General features: G+C 40.3%; 1 protein-coding gene across 1 annotated transcript; it reads right to left on the bottom strand.

Moving 5' to 3' along the window:
- Nucleotides 1–226: 226 nt before the first annotated feature.
- Nucleotides 227–10,174, bottom strand: dnajc25 (DnaJ (Hsp40) homolog, subfamily C, member 25). Its single transcript, XM_085167222.1, has 5 exons — nucleotides 9,770–10,174; nucleotides 6,796–6,948; nucleotides 6,334–6,704; nucleotides 6,147–6,246; nucleotides 227–5,277 (listed from the first exon to the last, which is right to left on the bottom strand). Exons 1-5 carry the CDS (start codon nucleotides 10,157–10,159, stop codon nucleotides 5,155–5,157), a joined length of 1,137 nt encoding a protein of 378 aa, XP_085023348.1. The 5' UTR covers nucleotides 10,160–10,174; the 3' UTR covers nucleotides 227–5,154.
- Between the last annotated feature and the right edge of the window lie 5,257 nt (nucleotides 10,175–15,431).

Raw genomic sequence — 15,431 nt, forward strand, 5'->3', positions numbered from 1 at the left:
GTTTGGCTCTTGTACAGAGAAAACCAAGCTTATTTTCATCACATTGTTTGCTACTCACACAGACCCCATGTTAAAAAAAAAAAGCTAATCTAAAATCTCCAGCAGTTCCAAACTGTGATTTAAAAAAAAAGGAAAAAAGTTTTTTGTTTTTGTTCCTTTTTTGCTTTCGTCTTTGCCAAAATTCCCCCTTCTTGTCGTGAAGTTGTTTGATGTTAAAGATGATTGCTTTTTGTTTTGTTTTTTTCTCGTGATTTCACTAAAGCCTTTGGATTTACTCTCGTGTTGTCTTTTCTAAGTCGTCAAAAAAAAAAGAAGGAAAAATGGGGCAGAGAAAACGAAACTGAACCATGGCCAAAGCCCTTTCTGTCCTTTTGGAGTTTGTTTAAAAAAACAACAAAAAACAACAACAACAAAAAAAAACTTGTCATGGATAGGCAAACACCTGGCTGTGTCACTATTCATGGAAAAACAGACTTTGAGAGCAGAAAGCCTGACTTAATGCTCCTTAAACCTGAAAGGTTGGAGGCATGAAGAATGCTTCCTGGACACTTTGTATTGTGTGTTGGACTTTTGAAGTCACCAGAACGCACGAGGACAGACAGATTTGCTGTAGCGCTACAGTCATGTTTCCAACCTTGAAACCATTGGTGAGACCTGAAACTTTTGTCAAGAGCGCTGGGAGCCTTAATCCGGTTCACTTCCATGTTTGGCTTGATAACATTATAACTGAAAATATCCCAGTTTGTATTTACACACAAACCAAAAGATCACAGACTCCTCGTGGGCAGATCGGATCTTCTCCTGGACGTCTTGGAAAGAGCTTCTGTGGGTGCTCACGAGGTGATCCGGTCTGCTTCACAGCATGTATGCAGTAAGAGAGGACACAGTTGGTCGTGTTTAGTATATAAAGAGATTAACAGCCAGTGAAGGTTTGAATTTGTTTTGTCACAGATGTACTTTTTATTTTATTTGGATTTACTCCAGACTGAAGGTTTTCTAAAAACTACTGTTTATTGTACTTATTTGAACTTAAGTTAAAGGGAACCTATTCTGTTTATTGCTACTGGAGTCACTTTGTGTGATTCAGAATTATAAAATAATCCCTAAAAAGCAAGAAAACATCATTTATACTGCAGATTTCCCTCCACGAAGAAGCCCGATATGCTGGTTCTTGCCAAACCTCTGTACAGGCTGTGAATTTTAGCATGGGAAAAGAAAAAACGAGCAACAATAGCATAGTAAAAAGTTATGAAACTCATAAGTTAATTCAATTACATACAGATTCAATAAAATAATTGAAAGCTTAAAATAAAACATAATCATAATGAACTCTGCTCATCTGAAACAAACAGTTTTAGCTCCTCCCCTTTTGTTCTGAATTGCCCCTCTCCCTATACAGGTAGTTGGAGCTTCTGTTGTCAGATGACCATATTAGGGATATCCACTCTCTCTGACTTTATGCAGAGCCAAGAGTGGAAAAAAAAAGAGTTTAAAGCAGTCTGAAGTTTAAACTTTTACCTCAGATTTATAAACAATAATGGTTTTGATAAGAAGTGCCTCAATATAACACTACTGATAATAATCATAATCAGTATTTAAAAATAGCATTTTTATTGCATCACAAATGCACATGTGATATTATCTTAAACAATCCAGGCTGACTGTAACGGTTTGCAGTTTATTTACTACTGCAGAAACAGCTCAACTGCTGTTGCCGTTCATGTTTCTGTTGCCATGGCAACTGCTCACTAATTGGGAGAGAGTCACTTCCCGCACACACACACACACACGAAAACCTCCCAAAATCAGACCGAGTCACTCCAGAGTCAAATCCTGAGGTGGTTTCTCAGGATTTGACCTTCTGCCAGCTGCTCCGTGAGCGTCTGTGCGTCTGATCGAGTCTGTGCAGTTTGGTGCTGAATTGTAGGTGTACACCTGTGATGAAAAAAAATGGAAAAACATAATAGGTTCCCTTTAAAATACTTGGGTCTGTTCTGAGTCAGTGTTTTGTCATTCGTCCACATTTGTGGGATAAACGGGGATCTCCTACAGGCTGCTGTCAAAGCCGGTGAACTCCAAACACGAGGGCAGCTAGCTGACTTGATTGCACTGTTCAGGCTGTTTGTGACTGTGGAAATGTGCTTGGATGCTTTGGCTGAATCGATGTACAGAACAGTTTTTCTTTGTGAAGCCTTCAGTGTGTGTACTTCCTGTAATGTAGTTAGTTGCAAAGGCAGATTAAAGCTCTTATTATTATAACCGCTCTTTAAAAAAAGAAAAAAGAAGAAGACAAGACCCTCTGTGAGGTCTGTAAGTCTCTGCACTTGTGTATCTGTTTTGTTTTTCATTGAAAAAGAAGTATGATTGTGATCATCTCAGCCGGCACTATTTTAATCAGTTAACTAAATAACGCGTCGTTGCTAAGACTCGACTCCCAGCCAGGTTATGTTGGTTCATTTTTGCTCTTATTATGATACCAGATTATTGTGGTTAATGTTGGAATGACATGGGCCTTCTATCATCCTTTTGCCTTGTATTGTTTGTTTTTGTATGTTTAAAAAAAATGTATGTTAATAATTTTTATTGTTAATGGAAAACCTGACACGGTGTGTGTCGTCTTCTTTCTACCATCGTTCATTTTCCGGTGATTTAGAGCTCAGACTGAGCAATGAAGGTATAGTGCTCACATGCTCCCGTGTGATTTAATTATAGTTCAAACAAAGGCAGAGCACTGTTTACCCAGAGAGCCACATCACCATTTCATATATTTTTAAATGATTTTATTTTATATTTTTCACTCTGAAACATCAAATAGTCTAGCTCTTCAGATTGAACACAGAATGGTTCGTGAAGCTTGGTAAGTCACAAGAGATGTTATAGTTTTCTTCTCAGTTTCTGATTTTAGATCAGTTTAGTTTTTTGTTTGAAAGCTTTAAGTGGTTGTTTTAGTTTTCATATTATATGGAGGTCTGTGAAGGATATTAAAATATATTAATTTATATGCTCACCATAAACTTATAGTACACCTTGCAAGTACTGGGTCGAAGCCCACTTGCCTCCAGAATTGTCTTAATTCTTCATGGCAGATTCAGCAAAGTGCTGGAAACCTTCCTCAGAGATTTTAGTCCATAATGACATAATGGTGTCACATGACTGCTAAACAGCCATGGTGTGAATCTCCTTTTCCACCCAAAGGTGCTCTACTTGAGTACACAGAGCTATATGTCATATTCCAGAATCCAGTAACCGGGATCATTAAGGGATGGATCTGGTCAGTAATGACACTCAAGCAGGCTGTGGTGTTTAGATAATGCTCAGTCTGTACTAAGGGGCCCAAAGTGTACCAAGAAAATATCACCATCACACCACTAACATCAGCCTTAACTGTTGATACAAGGCAGGATGGATCCATGTTTTCAAGTTTTTTATGCCAAAGTTTCCTGTTCTTTGGTGGCAGGAGTGGCACCCAGTGTGGTCTTCTGCTGTAGTCCAGAGATGCTCTTCTGCATACCTTGGTTGTAATGAGTGGTTGTTTGAGTTGCCATTGTCTTCTGGTCTCTGGTCTCAAGACGACATTTTCAATTGTCGTCCGCTCGATATTTTCTTTTTTTCTGACCGTTCTCTGTAAACCTTGGAGATGTTTTTTGTGGAAAATCCCAGCAGGTCAGCAGCTTCTGATATATTCAGACAGCCTGTGTGACACCAACAAAGATGCAAGTCAGGTAAATCACCTCTCTTCATCACTCTGATGCTCGATTTGAACTTCAGCACCTTGTCTTCACCATGACCGAATGCCTGATATTGACTGATAATTATATCTGGGTTAACAAGTAGCTGAGGTTTGAATCAGGACTCGTCCTTGGTATGCAGTGGCAGTGCTAATTGGCACTACATATCCAACCAATCATGCTGTTGTTTCCAAGGCAAAAATTAATTTCAGAACAGTTTTTTTAGTATCAGGTTATAAACATGTTTGTTTTAACTGTGGACTCATTCACTTTTGGAGCCAGCCTCCAGTGGACATTAGAGGAACTGCAGTTCTGGTACTTCTATTAAACAGCAGCTGCTTTACTTCAGGCCTGAGGGTTTAAAGCTCCACCCCTCTGACATGTGAAAGAGGAAACAAGTGTTTCCGATAGAAGTTTGTAAAAGAAAGCAAGCCAGCATGACTTGAACTGAATTTGTGGTTAATGAAGCAACTTCATTAACCACAAATTACTTAAAATAACTAGACACTCTTTAACTCATGATGAGTCAAATAGAGTAGAGATGTATCTGGATATAGCATGACAATTTTATGCATTCTCCTTGCAGTGTTTGATTAGCTCTCAGAAAACTTGTGTTCATACACCAAAAACCACAGGACAGGTTAATTTCAGAGTGACTTTAATTTTGCTTTGCCACTGAAAAAAACGAAACGTGGAAACAATAAATAACACTGAGAATAAAATCAACCTCTGAAATGCAGTAAACAGTAAGCAGCCACCTGAACTTCTGAGGAGAGCGATGATGATAAAAAGAGTCAGCGGGTGACAAAGATCAGCTGTGAAACCGCAGCTGTGACTTTGGTTTCCATTTACACAAATGTATACCAAAACACCACGTCTCATTTTCTTCAGATAAAAAAAGCTTCAGCAGCACATCGGAGACAGAAAAGCCCTGGAAGAAATAACGTACTGAAGCTGTTTCTTATGCGCTCAAACAGCTTCTGATTGATGTTTCTAACCGTCGCTGTCTTACCAAAGGACACTTTGGTACAATAACCAGCAGCCGCCTGGTTATTCATCCAACAGAAAATCACTTAATAACACCTCAGGCTCCAAAAGTCACTCAATGTGTTTTTACCAGCAGGAGAAAACCAAAAATACTAATAAAAAAAATTACTGAATCATTATTAAACTTCCCTCTACTTAGTTTGGAAAACAAAAACATAATAAAAAATTGCCATGATATAAAAAAAATTACCGAAAATCTCAAGCTTCAGCTCACAGTTTATTCCCTCCGTCGTCCTGTCAGAGGCCCGAATGCTATGAAAATATCTCTGCTATATAATCTTTCTGTACAGGTACGTTTCTCACACAGCGCGGCGTCCCTCTGTGTGTGTGTTGGCACCGAGGCAGGCGTGTCGGTCATCGAGGATGCTTTCTGTGCCGCTCAGTCGTCGATGAAGGTCAGCCGGCCCGGCCCCTCGTTCTTCATCCAGCGGCGGTACCGCTTCATCCTCGTGTCGGTTGCCATCTTCACCTTCATCTCCTCCTCCTGCTCTTTTCTGTACACCTGAAAGACAAAGACATTTTAAGATAATGTATGGAACTGAACAAATATTCACTAAATTAATTCAGCACAGCAAAAATAGGATAAAAATGAAAAACGGAATGGCACAAAATGTCCCACTAGGATCCTCGAAGGGCTAATATATTGACAGAGGATGCAGTATCTGAAACCATAAGGCTGTACCAAAGCTCTTCCCCATCACAGCTATTGGGTCTAAGAATTCTGATTCTGCACGAACAAAAGAGGTGAAGCTGGAAGCAGGAGCTACAGGTAGGTTTGTTTCTGACTGGTCAGGAGTAACTGCTGAAAGATGCTGACTACACGACAACAACATGACTGACTTCTGGAAAGCTGCCACACTCTTAAGGTATTTACACATCAGACACGTAAAAGACGCTCACACAGACATAATTTTATTGGATGAATTTGCAGCGATCTGAATAAACTAATCTGACCAATCACCGGTATGCAATGGCCTTTACTTTGAAAGTCCAGTCTGGCTAGTTTCATTCCTTTCTGTCAGGTAATTCCCTGATATCATTAAACTGTTTCAAATCTTTCATCTCACAGTTTGGATGTAGAGCACCACTGTCTTAGACTGCAGCTGCTGACTATAGTCTTAACCTGGCCCTGCTATGCAGAGCTTACTGAGGCTGCAGAAAAGGACAAGGTCCATCATCACCAGCTGCAAGTCTGTGCAACACCTGAAAGACCTGTGGTCAAACTAACACCAGCTGCCTTTAAAGGATGGAGCTGGATTAGCTTTTATTCATGAAGTAAGTAAGGACGAAGAAACTAAAAACGTACCAGGAATATCCAAGGAGGAGGCTGAAGGAGGGAAGAAGCAAAAGAAAGAATTGACTGCAACCAACCTCGAAGTTTTCTTTGATCCAGAGCTGTTTGTCCAGGAAGGTCCGCTTGGTGCTTTCCTCCAGGCGGTCAAACTGAGTCTGGGACAGCTTCATGTACCTCCTGAGGATAAAGCAAGGTGAGAAACTTCTAAACATGTTTCATGTCATTCATCCCGGCATTCATATTGTAGGTTAAGCCTGAGCTGACCTGATGATGTAGAGCTTCTCCTCATCTCCATACTCCTCTCTACAGATGGTGAAGTGGTACACCCAGGACACGTACCACGCCACGTAGTTGGTCAGGTAGTACGGGAAGAGCACGATCTGACACAGCAGGATGTCCGACAGGTTGGGCTTCTGGTAACCCCCTTTGATGTCTATCTTGTTTTTGATGATGTCGCGGATCACCTCTTCCTCCTGCTCCCGGATCTCCTCCTTGGAGCGTCGGTTCTTGCCTTTTTCCTTGGTGCGGTTGAGGAGGCCTTGTTGCTTGGCGATCTCCGTGGCCTGGATGCGGTACTTGGGAACGGTCATCAGGTAGTTGATGGCCTCGTTGTAGCTGCTGTGCCAGCTGTAGTACTGCAGAGAGATGGGAACAGGTTTGTAAATAAGTCAGGTGATGTTCAGCAAACCCTGAATATCACCTGGCTTACTCAGTATGCGGTCTTACCTGGAAGATGGAGATGGCACAAATGGTGACCAGGACGACGACCCGGACGTCCACTTTGGGAGCGAGCCGTCGGCGGTAGTAGGCATAGTAGTGCTGGTAGTACTCCTCAGGGTGGTCCAGCATGTAGTCGTAGTCCCGCCGCGTGTCCTCATCCTGCACACACAAAGATCAGCAGGTTTTAATTCCTCCAAGAATTAAAACACCTATGAGAACTGAGTTTGTTAATCCGGAGTGAGGAAAACACTGGTTTTCTGTCTTAGGCGAGCTAACAAGCTCTGGGTCAAATACTGGTTTCCACTCATCCTACTCCTCTCATGCTGCATTTCATTTTCTCTGTCAGTCAATATAAAGCATATATTAGGGCACATTAGCTGGCAGAAATTGCTTTTATAATTTTATAATCTGACAGATCACTGGACACTAAATGTGTTTCTTTCAAATTAAATAAAGCTAGAGTATCCGTCCTTCTAACTCTTTATCAGCCAGTTCTCCTGCACTGAAAAATTTACTGTAACAATCAACTCTAATTCATCACAAAAGTGTTTTGTCAGGTGGAGGTCTGGACTCTGCGAGGGGCAGTCAAGTTCTTCCACATCAACCTTGCTTTATGCACTGGTGCAAAGTCTGCACTGAAGCATTGAGGGTCCCTTTCACTTGCATCCCACGGTTTGCACCATGCTGGGTGATGTTAGGCTTGGATGAGGCTGCTCAGCCATGAAAACCTATTCCATGAAGTTCTCTACACGCTGTTCATGAGTTAATCTGAAGACCACATGAAGTTTGAAGTAGGGGTGGGCGATAGAAACGATATACGATAGAAACGATATAAATTTGGCCAACGATAGAGATTTTGACTATACGCTCTATCGCGGTAGCACATGTTGATGATGTCATCAAGCTGCATCTGTTTTGGTCGAAAGCGTCGTAGCGGCTTCAACCATTATCATCTGCAAATTATGCCAGCCGACAGTCATAGCAAAGACATGAAGTACTTTTGAAATATGGGGAAAGCCAAAAACTGCGCTTCCTACACTTCCATAACATTGATTCATTAATGTTGAATTCTCTCGCAGCTGCTCTATTCCCATGTTGTTGCAGTATATTAATAACTAACCTTGTATTGTGGATGAATAATCTCAGTTGTTCTCCTGACTGAAGTTTGGTCCATGTATAGCATCCTGCTATGCGATTGCATTTGTCCCTAACCACCAGAATCCCTCACGTTAACTTTTATCGAGTGGAAAAAAGTTGGCGTTCATCCTCCAGCTTCACTGTGCTAATGTTATGCTAACATAGCTGTGTCGCTAGCAATCACGTAGCACAACATTATATACCAGGTAGTCCAACTTCAGTAACCCTGCAAACGCCACTGCTGTTTAGTTTTCTGTCTTCATTTATGTTGGAAGTGATAGCAGAGCTGTACGTTTTAATTAGTTTCAAAAATCTCTCAGTCAGAACATGGCATATCATGTTTAGGTGGAAACTAGCGAGCTAACTTCCTGTTAACTTGTAACTCAGTTAAATTTAATAAATTCTGTTTTCATGGATGCGTGGATGTTAAACTTAATTGTTACACCTGGTAAAGCAGCAACGCTGATGATTTTATTAAAGATTAAAGAATTTAGACCGTTTTTAACTCTCAGTGTTTGTTTGACTTTGGGACCTGAAGCAGACAGAGTTTTGGACCCAGATTACTCCGCGAAGCTTCTCACTACGGCAGCCGTAATGCTCTGACAATCCATCAAGCAGTGCAGCTTACCAAAGTTGTACTAAAACATTTTTAACAGATTTCTGCACAAATTGGTTTGAGGTCAGTAAGCACAACCAGAATTCATACATAAGGAACACTCTTGATTTTTGAGAAAATTAAAGGATTTTAAGTTTGCCTTATAGTGTGGAAAATACGTTATACAGAAGAAAAGAATATATCAGATATATAGTTACCGCACGTCAAATTATACTGCGATATGGATTTTAGGCCATATCGCCCAGCCCTAGTTTGAAGGTCTGCACCGTTTGATGCTACAGTAAGTTGTTGATCTCTTTGAACTGTCTGCCTCAACATCCACTGACATGACAACAACTGGAACACTTGAATTCAATGATTTGGATGCGTGACTTTTGGCAATAGAGCATATGCCAGTGGATAGAGTATAACATGGAACAAATGATTAGTTCTTAAACAATTACATTTTTTGTTAAAAGCAACACTGAGGTCAATTACAGAAATAATTTAAAACTGTTCAATAAATTTTATTTTACTCAAAAAGACGACCTCTGTAAGCCCCAGTTTTGATAAAATCTGTTATCAGAAAATATCAGCGCTTGTATTGCATGCATTTAATTTGTTTGTGCTCCTTGCCCAGCTGTCTGAAGCTTTTTACCACGTTATTACTTTTTCTCCTGTCACGTTTTAAAGATTTATTTTGTTTAAACATGTTTTTGTACTGGGTTTAAAAGGGAAACTTCTGCTTATAGGTTTGAATATATCCCAACTCTAAAGCACAAGTCTCTACCCCTCTGCAGACTTCTGGAAGCTGGCCAATCAGAGGAAAGTTAGCTTTTTGGGCAAATGGCCTTAAAGAGACAGCTCTTTGCTTACAGGATGAACTGACCAGCATAAAGGCCCAGTTTTTGGACTATGAATCATGCAAGGTAACTCTAGAAAAGTTCAAGGTTACAAATATGGAAATAAAAATAACTTAAAAATAGTGGAGCGCTATTAAGATGGTCAAATATCAGAGGATATATTACAGGATCGGAAGCACAAGCTGACTTCATGTCTATTTTAGGACTATCAGAGCAGTGAAGAATTAAACCTGCAGCACAGTTTGAGCTAATACAAGCTTGGATCAAATAGACATGATGGCACAAATAGTTTCCGGGTGGATATTACAACAAATGAAACTTTTATGAGGAAATTAAAAAACAAAACACTGTAAAGCTTTCAAATTTCCCACACTCTCGGACGAACCTTTAACGTCTCGTACGCGGTCGCGATGAGCAGGAACTTGGTGTGTGCAGATTCCTGGGTCTCCCCCTCCAAGCCCGGCTCCCCCGGCCTGAACCGGTCCGGGTGGTACCGCCGGGCCAGTTGACGGTAAGCCCGGGCGATATCCGACTTGGAGGTCTCCCGAGTGACACCGAGCACGTCGTAGCACACCTCCTTCCCACAGTACAGACCCTCCACCAACGCCGAGACCGCCGGCAGGGAGGACACGGAGAGGAGAAGCACCGCGAGGCGCCACCACGACTTCACCGCCCGCGGACAGCCGGTGTTCCGTCCGCCACCGCTCCGCTCCCCGGGAGCAGCCATCTCTGCCGTCTGCCTGCCTGCTGTCCCGTCGCTCACTGCTGACGACATCAAAACGAGCCGGAGCGGAAGGATGACAATCGAAGATCGTTTGGTAGAAAGATGAAGCCTCCTTCATTTCTTTGATTAGTTCATTTAAGTTTTTTATTTTTCGGTTCCAACCTATAATGTTCAGTTCTCTAAATTAAAATACACAAATATACGAAATACTGTTTTTTTCTTCCTTTTTTGTTAAGTAGCTACAACACTTTGTCATCTTCATAAACCTCATAGTTTAATGGTTCTGGGACTGTCAACTGCTGCTGGTACGTCATGGATTTCCAGGTGAAAATATTGAGTGAAACTACAGTGAAATTATTATTTGTTGAAACAATTATCCAAAGATGAATTTGTTGATGCTCTTGTGTGGATAATGTGTATCTTTATTTCACATGGAATCCCTTTTTATTGTTTTTATAACTGATAAAACTGCAGGATACAAGATATTTTTTTCAGCCCCTGAGGTGCAGCACATCATAAAATGTTTCAGATCTACAGTGGCTGGCCTAACCAAATTATAGCCTACTTTGCAGTCAGATTTAGCACAAATAAATAAACAATACATGTAATTTTGCCCTAACATCTCATCAAAAGCATGGTGGCTTTGACGAGACTATTCAGGGAACATTCTGGTGAAAGGTTTGATGGATCAGAAACAAAAGAATTTTATTGTCACATGCTGTCAATTTCTTTTCTAGAGTAGTCCACACTACAGGCTCTTAATCACTGTGATATTACTGGTGCATTGCTCTTGTTTCTGTAGTTAATTATGTTCCACTCACATAGATTTAGTGTTTGGCTGCCTCTGTTGATGCCGGCCATGATGACTGAAAATTCCCTACTTACTTGTGATAAAGATCACTTCCTTTATTCTAGTTACTCAGATATTCCAAGACTGTTTCCCACAGAAAAATGCAGATGTGTTCCACATTTGGGTCAAACATTAACTTCTAAATATTTATAGGAAATAACTTACTGTAATTACAGTTTTCAAACGACAAAATCTATAAAGAGAAAGTTGAAAAATAATTAAATAAATGATCGGAGTGATCCGTCTTTCTACTATGAATAATCTTTGAATCGAGACTGAACGATGACGCGGCATCAAGCGACAGGCTTTCCGTCGCCTTCTGGTGGTTGATTTAACAGTTGCAGTGAAGCGGATCAGATAAAGCTTCACACAGATATCAACTCTTTTAAAGCTTTCCCAGTTTCCCCCTCTTATTTTAGTCATTTTTTAAATCTCCTTTTAAAATGATGATAAATGTTAGCTTCTGCTGTTTTAATCTTTTATATGATTTTCATGATCTGCTAGTATGGAGGTATGGAAGCCCGTTTCTGCCACTAAAAAAAAAGCATCCAAAACTCGAGTTATGGATGCTTTTTTTTTTTTTTTTAAATAACTCGAAATTTCTAGTTATTTTCTCAAAATTTTGACTTACTTACTAAGTTAATATCTCAAAACTTTGACTGACTTTTCTCAAAATTTTGAGTTATTAATTCGAAATTTCAAGTTAGCGCTGCCAATCTGTAATCGTGAATAGCATCATTTCCTTGTTACCCGGAAGCGGAAGCCCTCAGCTACAAATGCTACAGTTAAGCTACCAGTATTACAGCCAGTCATGAATGCAGAAATTGCTGATTATTTTCAGTGTGGCGTCACAAATGATGAAATCCTTGTGTTATTAGCTGAATCACATGGCGTTACTATCACCAAACATACTCTCAAAAGTGCCAATTTGTTGCGATCCAGTTTTGAGTGTGCTTTCCATGTAGATTACTGATTGGCAGAGCTAACTTGAAATTTTGAGTTACTTTTCTCAAAATTTCGACTTATTAACTCAAAACTTTATATTTTTTTTGTGGTGGAAACGGGCTTCCATATTCGGTTGTCTTGTGTAAATCACTTTGTAAAAATGCTTAGTAAATCATCTGTGTTCTACTTGAGCGCCCTCGTGTGGCAGTTTGTGGTAACAACAGAGACGGGATTTCCTTTTTTTCTTTTCTTTTTTTTTTTTTTTTTTTAACCTGTCCCGTTTGGCTCTTTTGCCATCAGAATTATTGTCTAAAGGCGAAGAAAGATGCCCAACGGATTTTCTTTACCAAATTGACCATCCCAGCTTTGCCGTAATGGTCCATTTGATTCACCTTTTATTCTTTATTTTATTTTCACTTGCTGAATACGGGACAGACTTGACTGGGGGAAAGAAAAGGGAGAAAGAAAGAGGGAAAGAAAAACAGTTGAGAAGAGGGACGGGGGAGAAGGGCAAAGAACAAAAACCAACAGAATAAGCAGAAAAAAAAAATACATATATTGATCACCTGGATCACCTGTTGAGAAAGAAAAAAGAAAACAAGCAGAAGAAAACGAGAGTAATAGAATAAACAACATCAATTCAATTCAATTCAATTCAATTCAATTCAATTCAATTTTATTTATATAGCGCCAAATCACAACAAATGTCGCCTCAAGGCGCTTCATAGATACAGAGAAAAGCCCAACAATCATATGACCCCCTATGAGCAAGCACTTTGGCGACAGTGGGAAGGAAAAACTCCCTTTTAACAGGAAGAAACCTCCGGCAGAACCAGGCTCAGGGAGGGGCGGCCATCTGCTGCGACCGGTTGGGGTGAGAGAAGGAAGACAGGATAAAGACATGCTGTGGAAGAGAGACAGAGATTAATAACAGATACGATTCAATACAGAGAGGTCTGTTAATACATAGTGAGTGAGAAAGGTGACTGGAAAGGAAAAACTCAATGCATCATGGGAATCCCCCGGCAGCCTACATCTATTGCAGCATAACTAAGGGAGGATTCAGGGTCACCTGGTCCAGCCCTAACTATATGCTTTAGCAAAAAGGAAGGTTTTAAGCCTAATCTTAAAAGTAGAGATAGTGTCTGTCTCCTGAATCCAAACTGGAAGCTGGTTCCACAGAAGAGGGGCCTGAAAACTGAAGGCTCTCCCTCCCATTCTACTTTTAAATACTCTAGGAACAACAAGTAGGCCTGCAGAGCGGGAGCGAAGTGCTCTAATAGGGTGATATGGTACTACAAGGTCATTAAGATAAGATGGGGCCTGATTATTTAAGACCTTGTATGTGAGGAGCAGGATTTTGAATTCAATTCTGGATTTAACAGGAAGCCAATGAAGGGAAGCCAAAACAGGAGAAATATGCTCTCTCCTTCTAGTCCCTGTCAGTACTCTTGCTGCAGCATTTTGGATTAACTGAAGGCTTTTCAGTGAGTTTTTTGGACATCCTGATAATAATGAATTGCAGTAGTCTAGCCTGGAAGTAATAAATGCATGAACTAGTTTTTCAGCGTCACTCTGAGACAGGATATTTCTAATTTTAGAGATGTTGCGCAAATGGAAGAACGCAGTCTTACATATTTGTTTAATATGTGCGTTGAAGGACATATCCTGGTCAAAAATGACTCCAAGGTTCCTCACAGTGTTACTGGAGGCCAAGGTAATGCCATCCAGAGTAAGAATCTGGTTAGATACCATATTTCTAAGCTTTTCAGCGCCGAGTACAATGACCTCAGTTTTATCTGAGTTAAGAAGCAGAAAGTTAGTGGCCATCCAAGTCTTTATGTCTTTAAGACATTCCTGCAGTTTAACGAATTGGTGTGTGTTATCTGGCTTCATGGACAGATAGAGCTGGGTGTCATCTGCATAGCAGTGAAAATGTATGCTATGTCTTCTAATGATGCTGCCTAGGGGAAGCATGTATAATGTAAACAGAATTGGTCCTAGCACCGAACCCTGTGGAACTCCATAATTAACCTCAGTGTGTGAAGAGGACTCTCCATTTACATGTACAAATTGGAGTCTATTAGATAGATATGATACAAACCACTGCAGTGCAATACCTGTAATACCTACAGCATGTTCTAATCGCTCTAATAGAATATTATGGTCAACAGTATCGAATGCTGCACTAAGGTCAAGAAGGACAAGCACAGAGATGAGTCCACTGTCAGAGGCCATAAGAAGATCATTTGTAACCTTCAATAAAGCTGTTTCTGTGCTGTGATGAACTCTGAAACCTGACTGAAACTCTTCAAATAAACCATTCCTCTGCAGATGATCTGTTAGCTGTTTGACAACTACTCTTTCAAGGATTTTTGATATGAAAGGAAGGTTGGAGATTGGCCTATAATTAGCTAAGACTGCTGGGTCTAGAGATGGCTTTTTGAGTAAAGGTTTAACTGCAGCCACCTTGAAGGCCTGTGGTACATAGCCGATTATTAGAGATAGGTTGATCATATATAAGATCGAAGAATTAATCAATGGCAGGACTTCTTTGAGCAGTTTTGTAGGAATGGGGTCTAAAAGACACGTTGATGGTTTGGAGGAAGTAATTATTGAAGTTAACTCAGAAAGATCGATTGGAAAAAAAGAGTCTAACTTAACATCAATGGAACTAAGAGTAGCTGTAGATAATATTAGATCTGTGGGATGATTATTGGTAATTTTTTCTCTAATGATAAAAATTTTATTTGTGAAGAAGTTCATGAAGTCATCACTAGTTAACGTTAAAGGGATGGTTGGCTCAACAGAGCTCTGACTTTTTGTCAGCCTGGCTACAGTGCTGAAGAGAAACCTGGGGTTGTTCTTATTTTCTTCAATCAGTGATGAGTAGTAAGCTGTTCTGGCTTTGCGGAGGGCTTTCTTATAAAGCAACAAACTATTTCTCCAGGCTAAATGATGATCCTCTAAATTTGTGACACGCCATTTCCTCTCCAGATTACGAGTCATCTGCTTTAGGGTACGTGTTTGAGAATTATACCACGGGGTCAGGTACTTCTGATTAGAGACCTTAGTTTTCACTGGAGCTACAGTATCCAGAGTCGTACGTAGTGAGGAGGTGAAATTATTAACAAGATAATCGACCTCTGTTGGGGTAGCGTTCAGATAGCTGCTCTGCTCTGTGTTGGTACAGGGCATTGACGATGATAACAGTGGCTGGATTATATTCTTAAACTTAGTTACAGCGCTTTCAGAAAGACATCTACTTTGATAAAGTCCACTCTCCACTGCTGCGTAATCAATTATTGTAAATGTAAATGTTATCAAGAAATGATCAGACAGGAGAGGGTTTTCAGGAAACACTGTTAAATGTTCAGTTTCTATGCCATATGTTAAAACAAGATCTAGAGTGTGATTAAAGTGGTGGGTGGGTTCTTTTACATTTTGAGAGAAACCAATTGAGTCTAACAACAGATTAAATGCCATGTTGAGGCTGTCATTTTTAGCATCTACATGGATGTTAAAATC

This window comes from Neolamprologus multifasciatus, chromosome 7 (assembly GCF_963576455.1).
Source record: "Neolamprologus multifasciatus chromosome 7, fNeoMul1.2, whole genome shotgun sequence".
Taxonomy (NCBI): domain Eukaryota; kingdom Metazoa; phylum Chordata; class Actinopteri; order Cichliformes; family Cichlidae; genus Neolamprologus; species Neolamprologus multifasciatus.

Coding starts and splice junctions, on each gene's coding strand:
- dnajc25 (XM_085167222.1), bottom strand. CDS start 10,159: ATGTCGTCAGCAGTGAGCGACGGGACAGCAGGCAGGCAGACGGCAGAG. Junction 6,949..9,769: donor CCGCGTACGAGACGTTAAAG/GTTCGTCCGAGA, acceptor TTGTGTGTGCAG/GATGAGGACACGCGGCGGGA. Junction 6,247..6,333: donor GAGAAGCTCTACATCATCAG/GTCAGCTCAGGC, acceptor CTTTATCCTCAG/GAGGTACATGAAGCTGTCCC.